Here is a 20,259-nt window from a genome sequence, read left to right as displayed (position 1 = left end):
AATGCAATAGTATTAACCTCCAGAGGTTGTAATGTGTTCATAGCTGTCAGGTGCATGGAATGGCCCTTTAGAAACCTACCTAGTGTGGTAACCAGTAGCCAACTGTAGCTTATTTCAGTTGAAGTTTTAATTCAAAATTAAGGAAGATGAAAATTCAACTCTTCATTTGTAGTAGTTGCACTGCTCGTGTTCTGCCACCCATGCAGATAGATAGTGGCTGTCACACTGGGCAGTCGAGGTAGAGAGCTTTGTACCATTGCACTAGGTTCTGTCAGATAGCAGCTGTGCCAAATGTGCATGTAGAAGTAAAATTCCTACCTTTCTTGAGATGTCGCTTTGTTGCTGTTTCTTATTTTAACAGAGTGTCAGTGAACTAGCTCAGCCCTTTTTGTATCAGACCAGTAATTTGGTCTTCCACTTCCTTTGATTTCCTTCATTCTCGTTTGGGGATTCGTGGCTGTGCATCATCTTTTTTTTTTTTTTTTTTACGGGCAGAGTGGACAGTGAGAGAGAGAGACAGAGAGAAAGGTCTTCCTTTGCTGTTGGTTCACCCTCCAATGGCCGCCGCGGCCAGCGCACTGCGGCCGGTGCACCGCGCTGATAAGAAGGCAGGAGCCAGGAGCCAGGTGCTTTTCCTGGTCTCCCATGGGGTGCAGGGCCCAAGCACCTGGGCCATCCTCCACTGCATCCCTGGCCATAGCAGAGAGCTGGCCTGGAAGAGGGGCAACCGGGACAGAATCCGGCGCCCCAACCGGGACTAGAACCCGGTGTGCCGGCGCCGCTAGGTGGAGGATTAGCCTAGTGAGTCGCGGCGCCAGCCCAATGCATCATCTTTTTTACCTTTGTTAGTACACAGGTCTCCCCCACCCCCCCGCTAATTACTGTTGTGCAACTATAGGTTTATAGATTATTCATGTAAGTAGCAGAGAATTCCTTGCTGTGCCCAATGTCTGATGTAAAAATAAATGCTGGGATGTTATATTATATGTCTGCTCCATGCTGCCTGTGGTTCTGTTGCTGCCTACAGATATTTTACACATCTTAGTACTTAGATTCCTGTAACTTTAACCCATTAGAGCGAACACCCTCCCACCTGCACACCACTCTTCATATTCCCTTTAAGGAGCCTTGACTGCCTGAGGCTCTCAAGCCAGACTAAAATGACTTCACGTTCAGCTCTTTGGTCCCATTCATGGTTGGGTCATAGCGTTGCTTTTCCTTTAACCTGATTGCACAGGCTGCTCTGGGGATCTATTTTCTTTCTCTAGACCAGCATTTGCCTGAAATTATTCATGGCTGATTGCTTCGAGTTGGCTTAGCTTGTTCATAGAATTGCTTCCCACTCCCTCGGTGCCATGGTTCTTGACTTGAGAGTGGTTTTTTCTGATGCTCCCATAGATCCCTCTCCTTCCTGTCTTACAGCATGTAACCCTCTCCTGCACCTTTATTTATGCATTGAGTAGCTGCTCAGGATAAACCTGTGCACCAGCAATGTTACTTGTCCCCACTTTTTCATCCCCACTTCTCTGCCCTTCCAGCATTGAATCCTGTGCTTGTCGTTACCCTTCGGAGTTTCTCTGTCTGTAGTCTTGCTTTATATTTTAAATGCAAGTATTCTTTGAAGAACTGTGTTGGGAATATTGCTCTTTCGAGCATCTGAATGCAGTGGATGAGAACTTTGCCACCCTGGGTGTAATCAGAGCGTGGAGTTGAGTGCCACCTTGGCGCCACATTCCAGAAGCCTGCCAAAGGCAATTCGCTGGGCTCTCTGATCTGGTTTTCTACTTGACTTGCAACGCTTGACAGCCTTCTGCAAAGATAACTCGTTTCAGTGACAGCTTTCAGCTTGGTATCACCAATGACAGGTTTTAGACGTGTGTGGAGTTCACTCAATGCAAGTTGATTCACGACCTTGGTCTTCCAGGAGCTGATTATCAGTCTCTGTCACTCTGCTGACTTCCTGGAGTGATCCACAACTTGTTGCATATCTGAGGGCTTGTGCCTGATTTTAGAGCCTAGCTCTCTAACTACAAACACATCTGTCTCAGAGATCTCAGAGGCACAGCGTTCTGAGAAGCTGAAATAAATCTCGATACTTCTCAAACTGCACTTACCACTTTAAGCCTCACAACAGAATCCTAGATAGGCCAATATTGCCTAAATACTCTCAGATGACTGTGTGGGAGGGGTTCTTAAAAGGTGACAACCACTTATATGCAATTTAGAACATAGATTTTTTTTTTATCTTTTGAAAGTAGTCAGAAAGTAGTATAGAAACTTACATGTAGAAATCTACTTGTTTCTCTCTCTCTCTTCCTCTCTCCCTCTCCCTCCATCTCTCTCTCTTGCACAAACTTAGAAACTAATCATAAAATGCCAGATGATTTCATAAGTTTTCCAATATTTTGGAGAATGAAGGTTCAATTGAATTAAGCTGAACAGTACACAGTAGTGCTGAGTGTTGTATGGCTAAATTAGGTTAAATAATTTCCCCCATGAATAGTATTGGTAGGCAACCTGGATAATTGCAGTCTTTCTTTTTTTTTTTTTTTTTTTTTTTCCTGAAGTACATATTATTGTGCTGTGCTTTCGAAAAATGTAAGATTAGAGGAAATGGGGCTGGGGAGGGTGCATGGTGTCTGCATTATTTCTGAAAATTGCATGTGAGTCTACAATCATCAGAAAAATTCAAACTTTAAAAGATCCACATATCATGAGCCACATGCTTTATCTTCATTGCATTCATTCATTTTATATCCATCTTGCACACTTTGGTGAACCGAAAAGCCCATCTTTTTCTTAAATCGTTAATTTTAAAGCAATACGTTTTTCTTCTTTAAAAATATTTTCTTGAAATTTGTAGTTCCAGGAAATAAGTTCAGGAGGGAATATTTATTTTTTTATGCTGGAAATTTCCAGGTCCCTTATCTGTAAAAGAGACTGTGCCCTTTAGATATTAAAATATGAATATAGAAAGTTAATATTTAAAGTAGCCCATTACATACAGACAGTAACTTTCCCATAAAACAGTTTTAGTGTTCAGATCTGTCTTAACCTCTGAGAGTGCTATATATCCAATCCAGCATAATCAATATGACTTGGTTGGACCTACCCCACTTCTTAGAAGTTAGTTCAAATCTCTTTACCAGGCAGGTAGAATCTCTCTATTTCTTGTTGAGGAGCTGTAAATGTCTGTTGTGCCAGTTCTCATTTGATCTCATCGGAAGTTATTTCCCTTTCTTTCATTTTTGTGGAATAGAAAGATAATACATTCATCAAGAACATTTCAAGATAATCTTGCTGTTCCCAGCATTGGCTTCTAGATTAATGATCAGAATTCAAGACTTCCGATATATGTTAATAAGCCATGCCCCACCCCGCCATGAATTTTAAGTATTTGGATGGCTTTTTTGATCCCCTCTACCACTACGTTTTCTTACATCCGACACTAAGGACAAATAGAAAATGTATTTGCCATAATTCATGCTACTTCCATTTTCTCATTTTATATTGGTTTACTTTATTTTTTCTTTGGCTACATATCCTTTCTTATTTGTCCATATATACCATAGTGCCTGGCACAGATGTATTCAGGAAATGGATGCTAAATTAATAAAAGAAGATCGATGGTGGGGAGGTTAGGTGTAGATAAGTAGGTCATGAGCCAATTCCTAGTCCTGCTGAGCCCATAAAATTAAGGCAAAAATTAGGAGACTGTTGGATTCACTTTATTTTACCTGGCTCTTGGAACTCTTACAGTAGAGCATCACCATAAGAGCACACACGCTTGAGCTAAGAAAAGAGCAAACTAATTGCCAGCTAATACAGAGATTAACATAAAATCTTAACCTCAGTCATTTTGTGCTATTCCCTGACTGTGTGTATGAACCCTGCTAAGCATCACAGGAAGATACGGCTTTGCTGCTGTGCTCACACACAGGGGTAATGCTTCTCCAAGGTCAGGAAGATGGATGCGATGGAAAGATACCGTGCCTTCTGTTGTCCATTGCAGTTCCTGGCTCAGGCTAACTGGTACCTCCATGTAGCTCTGAAGAATCACTCTTCTCTTCCAAGGTTGGTCAGTGTGGGCCTTCCTGGGAGACAGAAATGGGCAGCCACTCTGGGCACTCCACATATTTTCCATGGCAATCTTCATGGTTCTTGATTTCCCTCCAAAATACGTGGACTTTAACTTTTAGCCCCCTTTCAAGATGTGTTTCCACAACCCTAGCATGGTTGCCCAAGTGTTAAATGCATGCAGATGATAGTCACGGTCTTGAGGTTGGTAAAGAAAATTCTAGAATGTCTCTGAGTGTATTTCATTGTCTTCATGTTGTTCTGTTTGAGATTTCTATTCTTTTGCTATTCTTTCTATTTAGTTGTTAGTCTAGGTGTGTCTTTGTGCGCCTCTCCTTGAGCTTTGACTTTTTAATCTGAAAGGCAGAGTGACAGGAAGAAGGAGGAGAGGGGAAAGGGTAGGGGGATCTTCCATCTGCTGCTTTACTCCCCCAATGGCTGCAACAGCCGACGCTGGGCCAGGCCAAAACCAGGAGCCAGGAGCTCCATCTGGGTCTGCCTCATGGGTGGCAGGGACCCAAGCACTGTGCCTGTACTCTGCTGCTTTCCCAGGTGCCTTAGCAGGGAGCTGGATCAGAAGGGAATGGGATGCTGCATTGCAGGTGGTGCCTTCATCTGCTCTGACTCAGGCTTTGACTGTTCTGTGGTTTCCTTCACTCCTGCCTTTGTTCTCTGTCTCTTCCTTGGCATGATCCTTCCTGTGGCATGTCCACCTCTTCACCTGCCTGCGCCTGTTGTCACTCCCTGCTAGCAACAAGCCTTCCCCCCGCCCCGCTTCCTGTTTATCTTCCTCATAGCTGGCCACAGAAGAGAGCTGAAGGTTTTTTTTTTTTTCCTAATGTTTTTATGTGTTGTATTTAAGGTGTACAGATTTTGGTGTTGACAGCAATAATGCAAGCAAATCCCCCTTTCAATAAAACCTCTTTTGTCTCTGATGATGTTGAACAGGGCAGGGTCTGGACAAATGAAATAATTGATTCCCTGGGTGTATTTTCTTGGGATTTCCAAACCTGTGGACACTTAATCGTCACCTTCATTTTTGTTACACTACCTCCGTGTCCATCTTAATTCTTAATGATTCTTAAGAGGTATAACTGTTGGCACAATGAATCAAGACCAGTGTGGGGTCTTCATACCCCGATCTTTTTAACTTTCTTTTTAACTCTGAGTTGTGTTTGTGTCACTAATGAATTAGTTACTTGACTTACAAAGGGAGTCCAGCATTAGGTTTGCAGAAGACTATCAGCTGAGTGGGCAGCTGTTTGGAGACATCTGGGTGTACAGCATCATTTATGTCAGGTGTGCTCAACTTGTGTTTGTCAGTGCCCTGGGCTGTCTCTGGTTAGCTCAAGGCTGCCCCAGAAAGAACACTGAAGCTTAATTTTGAAGAATGCATTCTTTGGGGAAATGCTAAGTGTGCTTTAGCTTTTCATGTGCTAAATTTCACGATTTCAAAGATCCAGTATTTCATCTAGTTCATCTCCAGCCCTGCCTGAACCTTGGATCTCCTTAGGTGCTGTTTCGTGGCACTCTCTGGTTAGATGATGCTGTCAACTGTTCCATGTGTGCTTAACTCCACTTCCTTTCTCTTATCTCCATGTCCTCAGTCCCTGCCTTTAGTTGGTAGAAAGTAGTTTTGGCAGAGACAGAATCCTGATTAACCAGTAAGCCTAACTTTCAGGGACATTTTTTAATCTCCCTTTGGTTTTTCAGAACAAAATCCTCTGCTAGGCTCTCATCTGCCATGTCTTATGTGGCTCACAGATTGACTGGCCCGCCTTGTTCATGCTGCTGAGGCAGGGAGTTAACTAAGACCTTGAATAATCGTGTGGCTTGTCATCTCTTCATTCTCTGAGGTTGATGCAACTCAGTATGTCCAGTGCTCTGACTGGATTACTGCAATCGTCTCCTAATTTTTGCTTCTATCATCAGCCAGTGTTGCTTTCCTCCTAGGCCTTCTCCATATAGTAGCCAGCATAATCTGCTGAGTTCCCTAACCTGTTCCTGTCAATCTCTCTTTTTCTTCTTGTTCCCTTTTTGCCACCGTATTAAGGATGCCTCTTTTCTCTTGGGACAAAAGAGAGACTGCTCCCTGTCCTGTGCCTCCTTCTCTAGCCTCACAGCACATCTTGTTCTCTGGGTACTAACTCGTCACACTGGCTTCCTCTTGATCCCTCCCACCACCACCGGGCCTTTGTGTGAGTCATTTCTCCTTTGATGTGCTCCTCTCATCAGTACTTTGCCAAGGTAGCTGCTTCCACTCTCTGACAGCTCTCCTCAAGTCCTGATGCCTCTTATTTCTTTTTGGAGTTGGACGCTCTCTTGGTACTACTTGTCCCACTTGCAAGTTCCTTTGTGGGGGCACTCTTTCCCATTAACCACAGGTTCCATGCAGGCAGGAACTCTATTTGATTTACCTACTTTTCTTCCACAGTATTACTCAGTAAATGTTGCTTGTCTATTTGAAAAAAAAATTATATATTTATACATATGTGTATATATATAATATATATATATATATATACACACACACACACCAGTGGCTACAGGGAAGTTAATGGAAGCATGGACAGGCTTCCTGGCAGGATTGTTTCTCTTTCACCAAGAGCCCAAATGTTCCTCCTTGACAGGCATGGGAATTCTGTGTAGGTGGTGGTGGTTGGGGGGGGGGGGCATATCTCACTATTGCAATCCAGTAGCTCTAGGCTTTTCGTTCCAGCCTTGAACAGCAGGGATGGGGGAAGACAGTGAGCAGCTCGTTTTTCTCCCTTGAATTTTTCTTTACCTTTTGGCACCTGCTGCTGTTTACTCAGATTTTGGTGTGAACATTTGCTTTAGCCCCGCGTTGTATACACACGTTGAATTTCATCTATAAACAGTTGGTGGATGGTCTGTAAAGAATGCGGTGAATGCCAGGTACTCTCCCTTCAAGCTAGGGAGAAAACGAATTCCATACTCCAGTTGCAACCTCACTTTCACTCTGCCCCAGTCCCTCATGGGGAGCACCTGGCACAGAGGGGATCTGGTGAGCACTGTGGATCCTCTCTCTGGGATAATAGCCTGTGTAAGCAGCACTTCTGTGGGTAGGCTCCTGTTCTGAGCATTCCTCACCCATCAACCCCGTTGATCCTCCTAGCAAACCTGTATAGTAGCTGCCATCTGTTTCCAGTTTTCTAGAATGGGAACTGAGGCACCAAGAAGTGTGATCAGTTTTCTCATAGATAATGGCAAGTCTAGTGTGCGAAGTCAGATTCGCTGGCTCAGCTCCCCAGTGTGCACCCATGCCCAGTATTTTGCTTCTTGGTCAGCAGAGCCCAGACCCCAAAGTGTATGGGAGGCTACTGGGACGGCCTATTGGACACTAGGTGACAAAACTCTGATTTTGAAACCCCCAGCTCCTTCCACTCCTTCCATCATTCTGTTCTGAGTTCAGTACCCTCCGTGTCAGCAGTTTAACTACGGAAAGAGCTGATTCTAATAAGTCCTTTCACACATGCCTCTGTCTTAGTCCAAGCTGCTGTAACAAAACACCATAAACAGGATGGCGTCAGGATTTCTTGCAGTTCAGGAGGCTGGAATTCAAGATCCAGGCACCAGCAGGTTGGGCATCTGGTGAGGACCCACTTTCTGGTACACAGATGATGCTGTCACACTGTGTCCCTCCCCAGAGGAAAGGGACAGAGATCACAGGCCTCCTTTATAAGGATACGAATCCCGTTCTGGAAGATGTCTTCACGGCTTGATCACCTGCTCAAGGCCTCACCTCCGCACAAGGTTACCCTGAGGTTGAGGATTTCAAATTATGACTTTTGGGCACTGATACATGTTGAGTTTAGACCACCATCATTCTGCAGCCTTTAACTGTTTGTTTGCCACCATACTCATTTTTCCACCCTTTCTGCTATGATTTCAAATAAATTCAGACTTGCTTTCATTTATTTCTCCCATAGTACTATTAATTTGCTATTTTTCTTTCAGTTTGCTTGTTTTACTTTAATTAAGTGAGTTTCCTTTAAAAGAAAACTTTCTAAAGTCAGCACTGTAAATGGAAAAACCAATTCTGTTTGGCCCAAATAGACTTATAGCTAAATATATGTACATAATCTATGAAAATAAATCACAGTTTCCTGTGTTATTAACTTCAAATTTAATATCTACCTTTGAGTAACAAGGGGAAATGAGGTGCCAGTGCTGCAGTGTAGCAGGTAAAGCCACTGACTACAGTGCCAATATGGGCACCAGTTTGAGTCTTGGCTTCTCCACTTCCAATCCAGCTCCCTGCTAATACACCTGGAAAAGCAGCAGAAGGTGGCCCAAATGCTTGGGCTCCTGCAGCCATGTGAGAGACCCGGAAGAAGCTCCTGGCTCCTAGCTTCAGCCTGGCTCTGCCCTGGCCATTGTGGCCATCTGGGGAGTAAACCAGCAATAGGAGACCTCTCTCTGCCACTGCCTCTGCCTCTGCCTCTCCGTAATTCTGCCTCTCAATTAAATATATAAATCTTTTTTTTTTTAAAGGTATGGAGGAGAATGAGTGAGTATCATGGAAATGTGGAGAATTGTACAAGCACCAAACTGAGATTTTCTTTTCTGTGATATAATCAAAAGTATAGAAATAACCCAATTAAAGTATTTTTTTTTTTACTCTGGGTGGGTTTTTGTTTTTTAGATTTATGTTTTTATTTAAAAGGCAGAGTTACAGAGTAGGAGAGGCAGAGAGAGACGCCTTGCATCTGTTGGTTCACTCCCCCAAATGGCCTCAACGGCCATGGCTATGCCAGGGCTAAGCCAAGAGCCTGGAGCTTCTTCCAGGTCTCCCATGTGGGTGGCAGGGTCCCAAAGACTTGGACCATCCTCTACTTCTTTCCCCAGGCAGTAGCAGGGACCTGATGGGAAGTGGATCAGCCAGGACTCAAACCAGCGCCCATATGGGATACCGTCACTGCAGGCAGCGACTTTACCTGCTACACCACCGTGCCAGCCCCTACTCTGCATCTTAGTGAACTGAATGAGTCAAATCACAAGTGCTATTTTGGGGCCATACCTGCCCTTTGCTGTCGTCTCTGCTTAATGGCAGTTTCTATTTTGTGGGCAGGACAGTATTGTGTTACAGTGGCGAAGTGTCTCACAATGCAGTTACACCCTTCTGTTCTGCATCCACACTCTGCCTTGACTCTAAATAGGTTATGTCATAGGGTGTGCAGTTGCAGGGACCCTGGCGCTATGTTAGTGCCCTTCAGTCTGTGACTTTTGTTCAGGCTTTGAAACAGCCTGGCCAGGTGGGCACTGTAGTGGAAACTGAGGCACAGAGAAAGCAGGTAGTCTGCTTAGGTCTCACTGCCATTGAGGGGACAGACCGGAACTCCCGCGTCTCTTCACCTGCTGCTCGTCCGGTGTCCTGTGTCCTGTGTCCTGTGGTGACCGCCTTGAGAGCAGTCAGTTTCTGGTGACCGGTAGCCACCAGAAAATTGGGAACAGGAGAGCTGGGGCAGTTCCCTCTTCCACAGTTTTATATGTAAACAAAAACATAAGCTGTTTTGGGAGAGGTGTGTGTGCATGTAGCATGCTGTGTGCTCTGTTGAGAAATGCTATGAAATGAAAAATGAGATTAATGTTTCAGATTGTACAGTTCCCTAATTATGCTTTTAATTATTCATATAAAACAAGTAAAATGACCCCTGACAGAGACATAAATGATTTAGGTAAAATCAAATATTTATAAGAGGATGCTGAGTCCCTGGGTGTATTGCAACAGATGCTTTGCCTTCGTCCTTTGGATGCAAAATGTTAGGTAGAGAACTTATAACAGGCTGAGAATCATCACCAGTAGTTAAGACCCCACTGAGCTAGTGCTTCGAAATCGTGACATTAGATCTAAAGGTATATGCTGGTAGAATATATTTTTATATATAAATTTTATATTATATATAGGGTAGATGCCAAATGCAGGAGTCATGCTTCTTTGATAAGAAAACTTAGGCACTGGGGGCTGGCACCATGGCTCAGTGGGTTAAGAGCCCTGGATTGAAGCGCCTGCATCCCATATGGGCGCCAGTTCTAGTCCCGGCTGCTCCTCTGCTGATCCAGCTCTCTGCTGTGGCCTGGGAAAGCAACAGAGGATGGGATATATATAATATATAATAATTTATATTTATATTATTATATATAAGTATATATAATAATTATATAATCATATAACTTTTTATATAATATATAATTATGTAATTTATATAGAAATTATTATATATAAATTATATTTTATATGTAAATTATATATGTAATTATATCTACTATTTTAGATATTTTTCCTTCTAAGACATATTGGAGGGGGGTCCCCAAAATGCCCGTCTCCCTGCCTGCTTGCACATTTGAAAATGATTGGAAGAAATAAAAAGGAAAGTAAAATTCCATGATACATGAAAATATTATCCAATTCAAATTTCCGTGATTAAATGTAATTTGACAGAAACATAGCTCCTCATTCCTCATTCATTTGCCTTTTGTCTTTGGCTGCTCCTGTGCCATAAAGACAAGATCAAGTAGTTGCACCACAAGGTCTACAAAGCCTGAAATATTTACTGACTGGCCCTCAGCATGGGATAAGTTTGGCAGCGTCTGTTCTACAACACAGAATAAAGGTAGAATATCACTGTAGCGTGTTTAATTGGCACAAGAACACTTGCTTTTACTTCTTTTTATCCTTTAATATGCCATCCTGCTAATTGAACATTCACTGTATATTTTTCAGAAGTTGGAGAAAAACTACGTTTTGAATGCGATAAAAAGGGATTTATATGAGCAGAGTTCCTTCACTTGCTTTTAATGCTTCTTTTATAGAGAGAAGTACTGAAACTAATTGCACTGTTTTAGAAATGGGTCATTAGTCTAGTCCCTGTCTTTTATGGAGACCTAATTTTCATGCAGGATTTCTCTCTAAAGCTTTAACTGGGATTTCTTTAGGGAAAGGAGAGGAGGATGACACGAGAGCTTTCCCATGGCTTACACAAGCTCAGCTTTTGATCATAACCCATTCAGTGTATTCGTTGGCATCTTATACGTATATAGCAATGAACAAGTATTTGTTGAATGAATGAATGGATCCATTTTAGAATAAAAAGAGGACTGTATCTCTTGTAGAATAGAAACCATTTTTATGTATTCTATAATTTCTTGGAAAAGAAATTTTTCCTGTTTATATATATCCAAGTTTTTTTTTTTTATTTCTCTTTCTGATGTTTCAAGGAAGAGAGGTATATTTTTGAAATTTAGAGTTTAAATTGGTTGAAGTTTCTTATGGATGCTTCCATGTGTTTTTTGGGGTGGACTAAGGGACATTTTCTGATGATGGGAATTAAAAGAAGCGATCAAGGGAATCCAGTATTTGAGAGACTCAGTGAGTAAATTTTGCACTGCAGTTGGCTGAGTAGCATTATCTATTATGAAGCCTATAGTCCCAAGTCCCAGCTGTCTTTCCACTGTTGTTGCCCCTAAAATTGGAAGAATACACAAGTTTTTGTTTGCTGAAGTCTAAGTTTTCTTTTTTTTTTTCTTTTGAGATTTATTTTATTTATTTGAAAGAGGTGCAGAGAGAGAGAGAGAGAAAGAGAGAGAGAGAGAAGTCTTCCACCCGCTGGTTCATTTCCCAGATGGCCGCAACAGCTGGAGCTGTGCTGATCCAAAGCTGGGAGCCAGGAGCTTCTTCCAGGTCTCCCAAGCAGGTGCAGGGGCCCAAGTACTTGGGCCATCTTCTGTTGCTTTCCAAGACCACAGCAGAGAGCTGGATCAGCAGAGGAGCAGCCGGGACTAGAACTGGCGCCCGTATGGGATGCAGGCACTTCAGACCAGGGTTCTTAACCCACTGAGCCATGGCGCCGGCCCCCAATGACTAAGTTCTCTTATCAAAGTGTGACTCCTGCATTTGACATCTGCTTCCCATCTCATGCCACACCTTGAGTATTGGGGTAGCCGCAGGTATCAGTGCTGAAGAAGACAAACCTTACTGCTGTTTTTATCCAGTAGACTTGGCAGCACGGATTCATCATGATTCATGATGCACTGTGTCACTGGCTTCACAGTCTACAGTTTTTTTTTTTTTTTTTTTTTTTTTTTTGGTGTCTTGAGTAGTTATGAGATTCTGAGGTCCTTCTGTGAGCACGGTCACAATGCAGAGCCAATTGGTGATCGAAGAGCATTCTGTACCTAGACTGTTGTCATTTATTCAGATAGTGCCTTGGACTTGTTTTTTAACATGTATATAAGGAAGCAATTCACACCATGGTCATCCTGAACTTTACCAGAAGCCACAAGAGAAATCTTTAGTTTGGTTCTGAGACTCACTTTGTTTCTCCCCTTCTCTCTCTGTGTTACAGTCGCCATTCTTCTGAAAGATGACTATTTTGTCAGTGGTGCTGGTCTACCTGGCAGATTCAAAGCCGAGAAGGTGGAATTTCACTGGGGCCACAGCAATGGCTCAGCCGGCTCCGAACACAGCATCAACGGCCGGAGGTTCCCCGTGGAGGTGAGAGACACACAGGATCTCAATGTGGAACTGTGCTTCAGGTCTTAGCATTCGTGGGAGGCTATGTCCTTACCCTAAGGCATTTTGCAAATCAAACTTACATGCTACCTAATTCTATCTCTTTGGAAATCTTTTGTTGATAAGCCAGCAGATGAGTTTCTGATCCTTGTTTAGTGGGAAAAATCATGGGGAAGTCACAGGTGTTGCGGTTTAAGTGGACGCAGCCCTGGTCAGTGATGTTCAGTGTTGGCTGTGACACAGCTTCTTTTCATTGCCTGTTTTCTGAAGGTGACATTTTGTGTGCAACTTGGGTGACTTCATTGTCACCCTTTACAAAACAGAAAAGTTGCTGACCCATAAAGAGGAGTTCCAGAACTTTCTTTCTGCAGTGAAGCTACTTGACGATGTCTTTTCTGCTGTATGTTGAGAGAGAGAGGCTGTGCCCATCGGTGGTCTGAGTCTCTGTGGACTGTGCAGGGATCCGTGGTGACATTTGGCATCTGTCTGCAGACAGTTGGTGTCAGTCTTCTCACAGATCCGTGCTGCCTGACGCATGTAGTCTGGGCTGTGCCAGCTCATGGGCTGGTGTATATCTGCTGTGAAGAGGGGTGGGGGAGAGAGTGGGCCTCCAGCTCTGTTATTGATGGCTCCACTACTGATCTCAGTTTTTCTTTTATTCATGGTGAGTGTGTGAATATTATTTTGTTGTGAGGAACCTGCTTGTTCTTTGGTTTCCCTGGCGGTTAGCCTCGCACGTTTGTGGAAGAGCTGGGTGGGTGTGGTCCTAGCCTGTGGCTATGCTCACACATAGAGTGACTTGGAACCCGTAGTATATTGAGATCAAAAGGCTGAGGGGCCAAGGAAAGTTTTCAGCTCCTAGTGTTTTATGCCTTCTTTTAAGTCGGGCCCTGCTTTGATTATTTGATGAGTGCTTGAGACCCCCCCCTTTACAAAGAAAATAAATATGTACACAAAAATGTACGTGTAATTTTATAGGATTTCATCCTTCTCCCCAGCTCTTCAAGCCCCTTTGTGGACTCACTTGGTATCCTTTATGTTCAGGTAAACAAAACCCGGATGCGATGAAAAATTCACAGCATTTCTTTGTTTATAGATGCTCATATTGGTATATAGATTTGTTTCTTACCTTCTGCCCCTGGAGAAACCAGAGATAGCTACTTGGAGAAAAATGCTTCATTTTTGTTTCTTGTTTAGCTGATAAATTCTTGGTACTAGAATTCTCCCTGCACTAGGGCTCTTCTGTCTGTGGGACTTCCTGTCCCAGTCACACTAATTATGTGTCTCATGAGTAGGGTTTCCACTTAATGGGCTCTCCTCCACGCTGTAAATGGAATGAATCATTTCTTAGAAGTCTCAGCTTTATTTGTACTTGGGAAACTTGATTCCTAGAAGCAAAACAGCGTCATGTTTCTCAGTATGTGATCTCCCTTCTGGCCTTGCTGACGGCAGTGTGAGTCCAGGGGGTACTTTGTGGCCAGCTTTGCTCTGATGCCTCTTTGTCTTAGAACTGGGTTGCCATTTGTTCACTTAATGTAGTTCTGGACAAAAGGCCTGTGCATTAAACTTGAAAACTTAATCTGGCAGCTACCTTGGCAAAGAAGACCTCTGGCGCTAGGAAGTGGGAACTTTAGCCTAGTTCTTAATCACATCCCCTGATGCCAAGACAGCCCATCCCTTCCTTCTACTTGATTCTGGAAAGAAATGGGTAAAGTGGGTGTGTGTGCTTTTGAAACCTTCTGACTTTGAATGAATATGTCAGTTCTCCTTTACTCAAAGAGAGCCGTTGAATTCGGAAGCTAATTAGAAATGGCAGCTATAATGCCCAGGTTTATTGTTTGACCAAATTGTTGGGATTTTTTTCAAGTCATGTCAGATGGGACGGCAGACTATATTAATTGGATTCCTCATTGGAGTCCATCTGGTTCATAGCTTGCTTTTTAAAAAATGTGGTAAACTTGTGAAGTTACTCAGTAGTATATTGAGAAGAAGGTGAATTTCAGAGATTAATGGTAACTAACTACATCACATTTAACTTTTAAATGTGCACAGGAAAGTGTCTCTCTTTCGCCCCAAACATGTCTATGATATTTTGTGTTAAATTCTTTACTTAAGCTCTTTAGAAACACTAGCTCTTTCTGAGACTGTGATACTATTTGACCATCTCAGGCTTAGTTTATTTCTTTTCATATAACTACATTGCTTTCCCAGAAGCTAGAAGGAAAGTCAGAAAATTTTAATGTGTCTAATTTATCAGCCCTGGGGACATTATGTAATTGTCTTGCATGCATTGTGGTTCAGCACCATAGAAAGGCTTTGGTGAAGATTGTCCTGGGGGTGGTGGAATGCAATAGTACTTCTCTGCTGAAGACTGTGTTTCTCCATGGGCGTTAGGGAACGGCTGGAGACCTTTTTGGTGCGTTATTGGCAGTAGTCTGTGCTAGTTTCTAGTGAGCAGAGATCAGGGAGGCCCGTAAGCATCACCATATATAGGACAGTTCCCCCTAAAGGAATTAACTGGATCCAAAATGTCGCTGTTGGTAAGAGTGTGGAGTAGAGACAGCAATGCAGTTAGTGCAGTAAGCAAGCCTTCCTTAACTGATTCGGCATCATTTAAAATAGGCTTGAATAATGAGGACTTGTTTCTGGAGAAGTCATTCCATCCTCTTGTGGTTTTTAGAGAGGAAATGTACCTTGCCTCATGCGTAACAGCATGGCTGATCCTGGCTCCTTTAGATTCTACTGGAGATGTAGTCATGACCTTGGGAATTTCAACAGCTCCCTCACTGCTCCTGCTATGTGGGCTGAATTTTAATCATATGCCCCCACAAGAAGCTGGATCTGCTCCCTGAGGGCAAATTATAAGAAACCCAACTTTGCACATTTTGCTGCCTCCCAGGGATTCTTGGAGGTTACCTACCTCTTTGTAGCCATCCAAAAATTAGACCCCTCGACATTTTCCTGGCTGAAATCCTGAACTTAACCTTGTAGTTCCTACAGGGAAAAACAAAAATGTCCTTGAGAAAACTAAAGAAAACAAAAGCCCTTCACTATCCAGCATTCTTTACAGCTCAATTAAAGTAGGGAAAGAACATTGGAGGTGGATTACAATGCCTTGTCCAGCAGAATGGAACCGGTTTTGGGTCCTCTGTTGTCGTCTTACCTATTATCCAGCTTTATTTCTTGCTGTCTTGAGTGTCTTCTGTTGTATAGGTACTGGGACATAGAAACCAGAAAGGCATGATCCCAGCTCTCTCTCAAGGCCTTAAGTTCCAGTGGTGACACAGAAATTGTACAAGTAGTCACATAAGTAGTTGTGTAATTTTAGTTGTGATATAGTCTCTGAAGCAGATGGACTTTTTGCCTGGAGACAGTAGTATTTACAAATATGGAAGAAATGAATTGGAGTTCAACAGGGATAGGCAAAGCCCTGAGACAGGTGATATTTGTTTAGTTTAAGGAATAAGGAGAGGTCAGTGGGGGTTTTGTAGGGAGGATAAGACACTGGGCCCCACCACAGTGCTCCACTTGCTAATCCCCAAAACCTATGACTGTGTTGTTTAACATGTCAAAGGGGCCTTTGCAAATGCTGTCGGGTATCTTTAAACGGAAAAAGATCACGATATACTATGATTACTGCTATGGAGTCAGAACTCCTCATTCCAGTTCTTCCAAGGCTTCTGGGCTTTCTGCTGTCTGTTCCACTATAGTTTTTAATAATGGCGTCTACATTATCCTGAATCCCCCCGCCCCCCCCTTCCCTGTTGTAGCAGTTGGTAACTTAAAGAAAAGTTCGCATCACAGTAACAGGCATTGGATCATGCATGCTTCCTCGAATAACTCAAGTTGGAGTTAATTTGAAGAGAAACCTCCAGATGAAACCTCTGAGAGCTCTATTATAGTAGAGGTTCATTGCGTGCTTATTGTCTGCGGTAATTAAAATCTTATTTATTACAATGAGAGATCACAGAAGTTGTTGACTCAAACTTATTGGTGCTTTATGAGTTGAAGTCTTCAGTAAGCATAAATGATCCAAATTGATTGTGTGTGCCCTTTGCAGTGAAACTCACAGCTGGTTCATTTCAGTTCTGTTTAGAGCACCTTAGCAAGTGAATAGGAGCAAAGACATTTTTCCTAATACAGAACCGTGTACACATTACCATATGGTGCAGGTCTACAATCCCTTATCTGAAACCATTGAGGACAGATGTTTTAGAATTCAGAATCTTTTCTTGAAAGGTATTATAGTACATGTGCCATATTTATTACAGAAGGCACACCATAAATGCATTAATATTTCTGTAGCAAGTGGATGAATAGTCACACTTAGTGGAAATAGCAATGCTCTAAGGAGCTCTTCACCTCAAGATTGTTCCCCTTAAATTCGTTTTTTTTTTTTCCCCCAGTAAAATAAGAATGTATCAGTTGGTTTTGGAAAGCTGGCCAAGACTTTTGTGTGTATCTTGGTTTCATCTCAGAGCATGTTGAGTTAATTGTCTAACTGGAGGGCGTGATACATTTTACTTCTCTTTTCTTGTCAATATCTTGATCAAAGTTAAGAGTTGTCCAGAGAGACAGATGATGCTTCATTATATGATTGATTCCTATTTTATTTGTTTTAAGATTTATTTGTTTATTTAAAACAGTTACAGAGGGAGAAGGAGAAAACAGAGAGTGAGAGAGATCCTTCATCTGCTGGCTCACTCACCAAATGGCCTAAATGACCAAGGCTGGGCCAGGGCAAAGCCAGGCGCCAGGAGCTTCTTCCAGGTCTCCCATATGGGTGCAGGGGACCAAGAAATTGGGCCCTCCTCTGCTGCTTTCTCTGGCACATTATTAGCAGGGAGACCTGCACCTTGAAGAAGCTCCTGGCTCCTGGCTTTGGCCTGGCCCAGCCCCAGCTGTGTGGCCATTTGAGGAGTGAACCAGCAGATAGAAGATCTTCCTCTCTCTCTCTCCCTGTCACTGTCTCTTTCTGTAACTCTTTCAAATAAATAAATCTTTAAAAAAAAAAAAAAAGAGCTTTCATCCATGGGCTTGTGCCCAAATGCCCACAACAGGGTGGGATGAATGGTAAAGCCAGGAACCTGGAACTCAGTCTGGGTCTCCCACATGGGTGGCAGGGACCCAACTACTTGAGCCATCACTTATTGCTTCTCAAGGTAAACCTCAGTAGAACGCTGGAGGGAGGAGTCTCAGGTTGGTATTGAACCTAGGTTCTCTGATGTAGGTGTCTTGGGCTCCAGGGCATACATACATCTATCACTTGAAGATACACTGGCACAATAAGGACTTGGAAGGTTGTTCTGCTACAGAAATCTGTTTACCTTTTTTTTTTTTTTTTTTTTTTTTTGACAGGCAGAGTGGACAGTGAGAGAGAGAGACAGAGAGAAAGGTCTTCCTTTTGCCGTTGGTTCACCCTCCAATGGCCGCCGCGGCCGGCGCGCTGCGGCCGGCGCACCGCGCTGATCCGATGGCAGGAGCCAGGAGCCAGGTGCTTTTCCTGGTCTCCCATGGGGTGCAGGGCCCAAGCACCTGGGCCATCCTCCACTGCACTCCCTGGCCACAGCAGAGGGCTGGCCTGGAAGAGGGGCAACCGGGACAGAATCCGGCGCCCCGACCGGGACTAGAACCCGGTGTGCCGGCGCCGCTAGGCGGAGGATTAGCCTAGTGAGCCGCGGCGCCGGCCCTGTTTACCTTTCTTTAACACAGTGTTGTTCCACATTTAACATGCCACTGGCACTCTCCTTTTATCATGTAACATTTGATACTGTCACTGTTTTGACGATAGCAGTTTTAACTTTCTCCTCTCTCCTTTAATGCATATTCCTTCTAAGAAGTGGGGTTCCACTCAAAGAAGTGTTTTCAGAGGATACCACTAGTGATTTGGAAAATTATAAAAGATACCTTGGCTTATTAAAAAAAATAATTGTTTTAGCATCTTGAGAGACTCTTTTACTTTGTCATTAGAGGAAGAGGGAGATATTTTCTATTGAGACAACATTGCAGGAGCTTATATGTAGCCTAAAATGAAAGAGACCCATGTTCCTGATAGGAGTACTTGGATTTGATTTTTGGCTGTAGCTCCCAACTCTGGCTTCCTACTAAGGCGGGGATCTAGCATTGATAGGTTAACCAACCGGGTTGCTGCTATCCATATGGAAGAACTGGGTTGTATTTGGCTCCCAGTTGTGGCCCCAGCCCAGCTGTGGCCTTTGCAGGCACCCGGGGAGTGACTCAGTGAATTGGAGCCGCTGCTGCTCTATCAGTCTGTGTCTCTTCACTGTCAAATAAAATTAAATTTTAGAAAATGATACAGAACTTGTGCAGCATCACAGTTTTTCTTTCCCCAAGCCGTGGACTTTATAGAAATTCCTAGAATTAGTTCAGGTTATCTAAAAAAAATTAGAGTCCTTTTTTTGGCGGGGCTTAAGATAGTGCCTGTTTGCCCAGCCTGAAGCTTTGGGGATGTTAAAGAGGTCCCTCTGTGGGTATCTGGTTTTTACTGTTCTGGGGGGCAGCCAGTCATGGTTTGCTCCATCATGGCTTCCAACCAATGGCAAAGGAATTGATTGAAATGTAGTTGGGTGCCTTGATTGAAATAAAGATTCCATTTTAGAACAGAGTGTTTCATCCTTTACTAGTGAAATATTTATTTTCCATCTGGCCGATCTTTTATGTGCATGTCCTGTGTTAATTAAGAGGAGCATGTGAGGAGGCTGCTACTTTGAGTCTGTTCAATGGAGAAATTAATGGCCGGCTGTACAAAGCCAGAGAGCAGGATTTGGGAGGTAAAGGCAGCTTCAATCCCTGGAGTTTAAATCTCTGTGATATCTGACAGTCATCCTCAGAAGTGAACTTGGCTTGCGACTGTTTGATGCTATGTCATTGACATGTGGCATACTGATGGCTGATTTAATTGTACTGAGAATTACCATCAAGGAGATGCCACACTCTGAGAAGAAACTTGGTTCAATTGGAGATGAAAGAGAGGGCTTGGGGTGGGGGCCGAAGGTGGTGCTGGCAGACATCATTTAGTAAACAATCGGTATCAGGCACTTTCCGGATGTTTCCTTACTTGCTTTGCACAGCATCCTTATGAGAGACGTGCTCTTACCCAACCATCCTAAAATGGAGTAACTGAGCTTATGTCATTGGTAACTGGCTTGGCCCATGCTGGCTATTAGTGTGCTGGCACCTGGGCTCCATTGTCTCCAAGTCTTCACCATATTCTTTCTACTTGATAAATAATTTTTTTTTTTTGTCATTGCTCTAGTTTCTTTCTTTCTTCCTTTTTTTTAATCGTTTAAAGTTTCCTCATTTTACTTACTGGAAAGGCAGGTAGAGAGACATTTTCCATCTGCTGGTCCACTCCCCAGAGTCCCTCAACAGCCAGGACTGGGCCAGACCAAAGCCAGGAATTTAATATGGGTCTCTCAAGTGGGTGGCATGGACCCAAGTACTTCAGTCTTATACTTGAGTACCCAAGTACTCGTTGTCTGCTGCCTCCTATCATGCACTTTAGACTGTTTTTTTTTAAATCCACTCATGCAGTTGACAAAATTTTATTAGAATTTTACCACTATGTATTATATAAGAGAAAAGAAAAAATATCAAAGGGTTTCAAATGTTTTAAGATGGCTGGACCT

At 43.1% G+C, this 20,259-nt stretch overlaps 1 protein-coding gene across 4 annotated transcripts in view; it reads left to right on the top strand.

The window, feature by feature from the left end:
- Positions 1–20,259, top strand: part of PTPRG (protein tyrosine phosphatase receptor type G) — a 774,814-nt gene that overhangs the window by 453,474 nt on the left and 301,081 nt on the right. For all 4 annotated transcript variants that reach the window (XM_051852247.2, XM_008260863.4, XM_008260864.4 and 1 more), the window contains exon 4: positions 12,444–12,592. In XM_051852247.2, the coding sequence (XP_051708207.1) occupies positions 12,444–12,592 (149 nt within the window). The remainder of the gene's footprint in view (positions 1–12,443; positions 12,593–20,259) is intronic.

The sequence above is a fragment of the Oryctolagus cuniculus genome, chromosome 10 (assembly GCF_964237555.1).
Source record: "Oryctolagus cuniculus chromosome 10, mOryCun1.1, whole genome shotgun sequence".
NCBI classification, from domain to species: domain Eukaryota; kingdom Metazoa; phylum Chordata; class Mammalia; order Lagomorpha; family Leporidae; genus Oryctolagus; species Oryctolagus cuniculus.
Note: the sequence above shows the minus strand (reverse complement) of the source record. Positions and strands in the feature narration are given on the sequence as shown.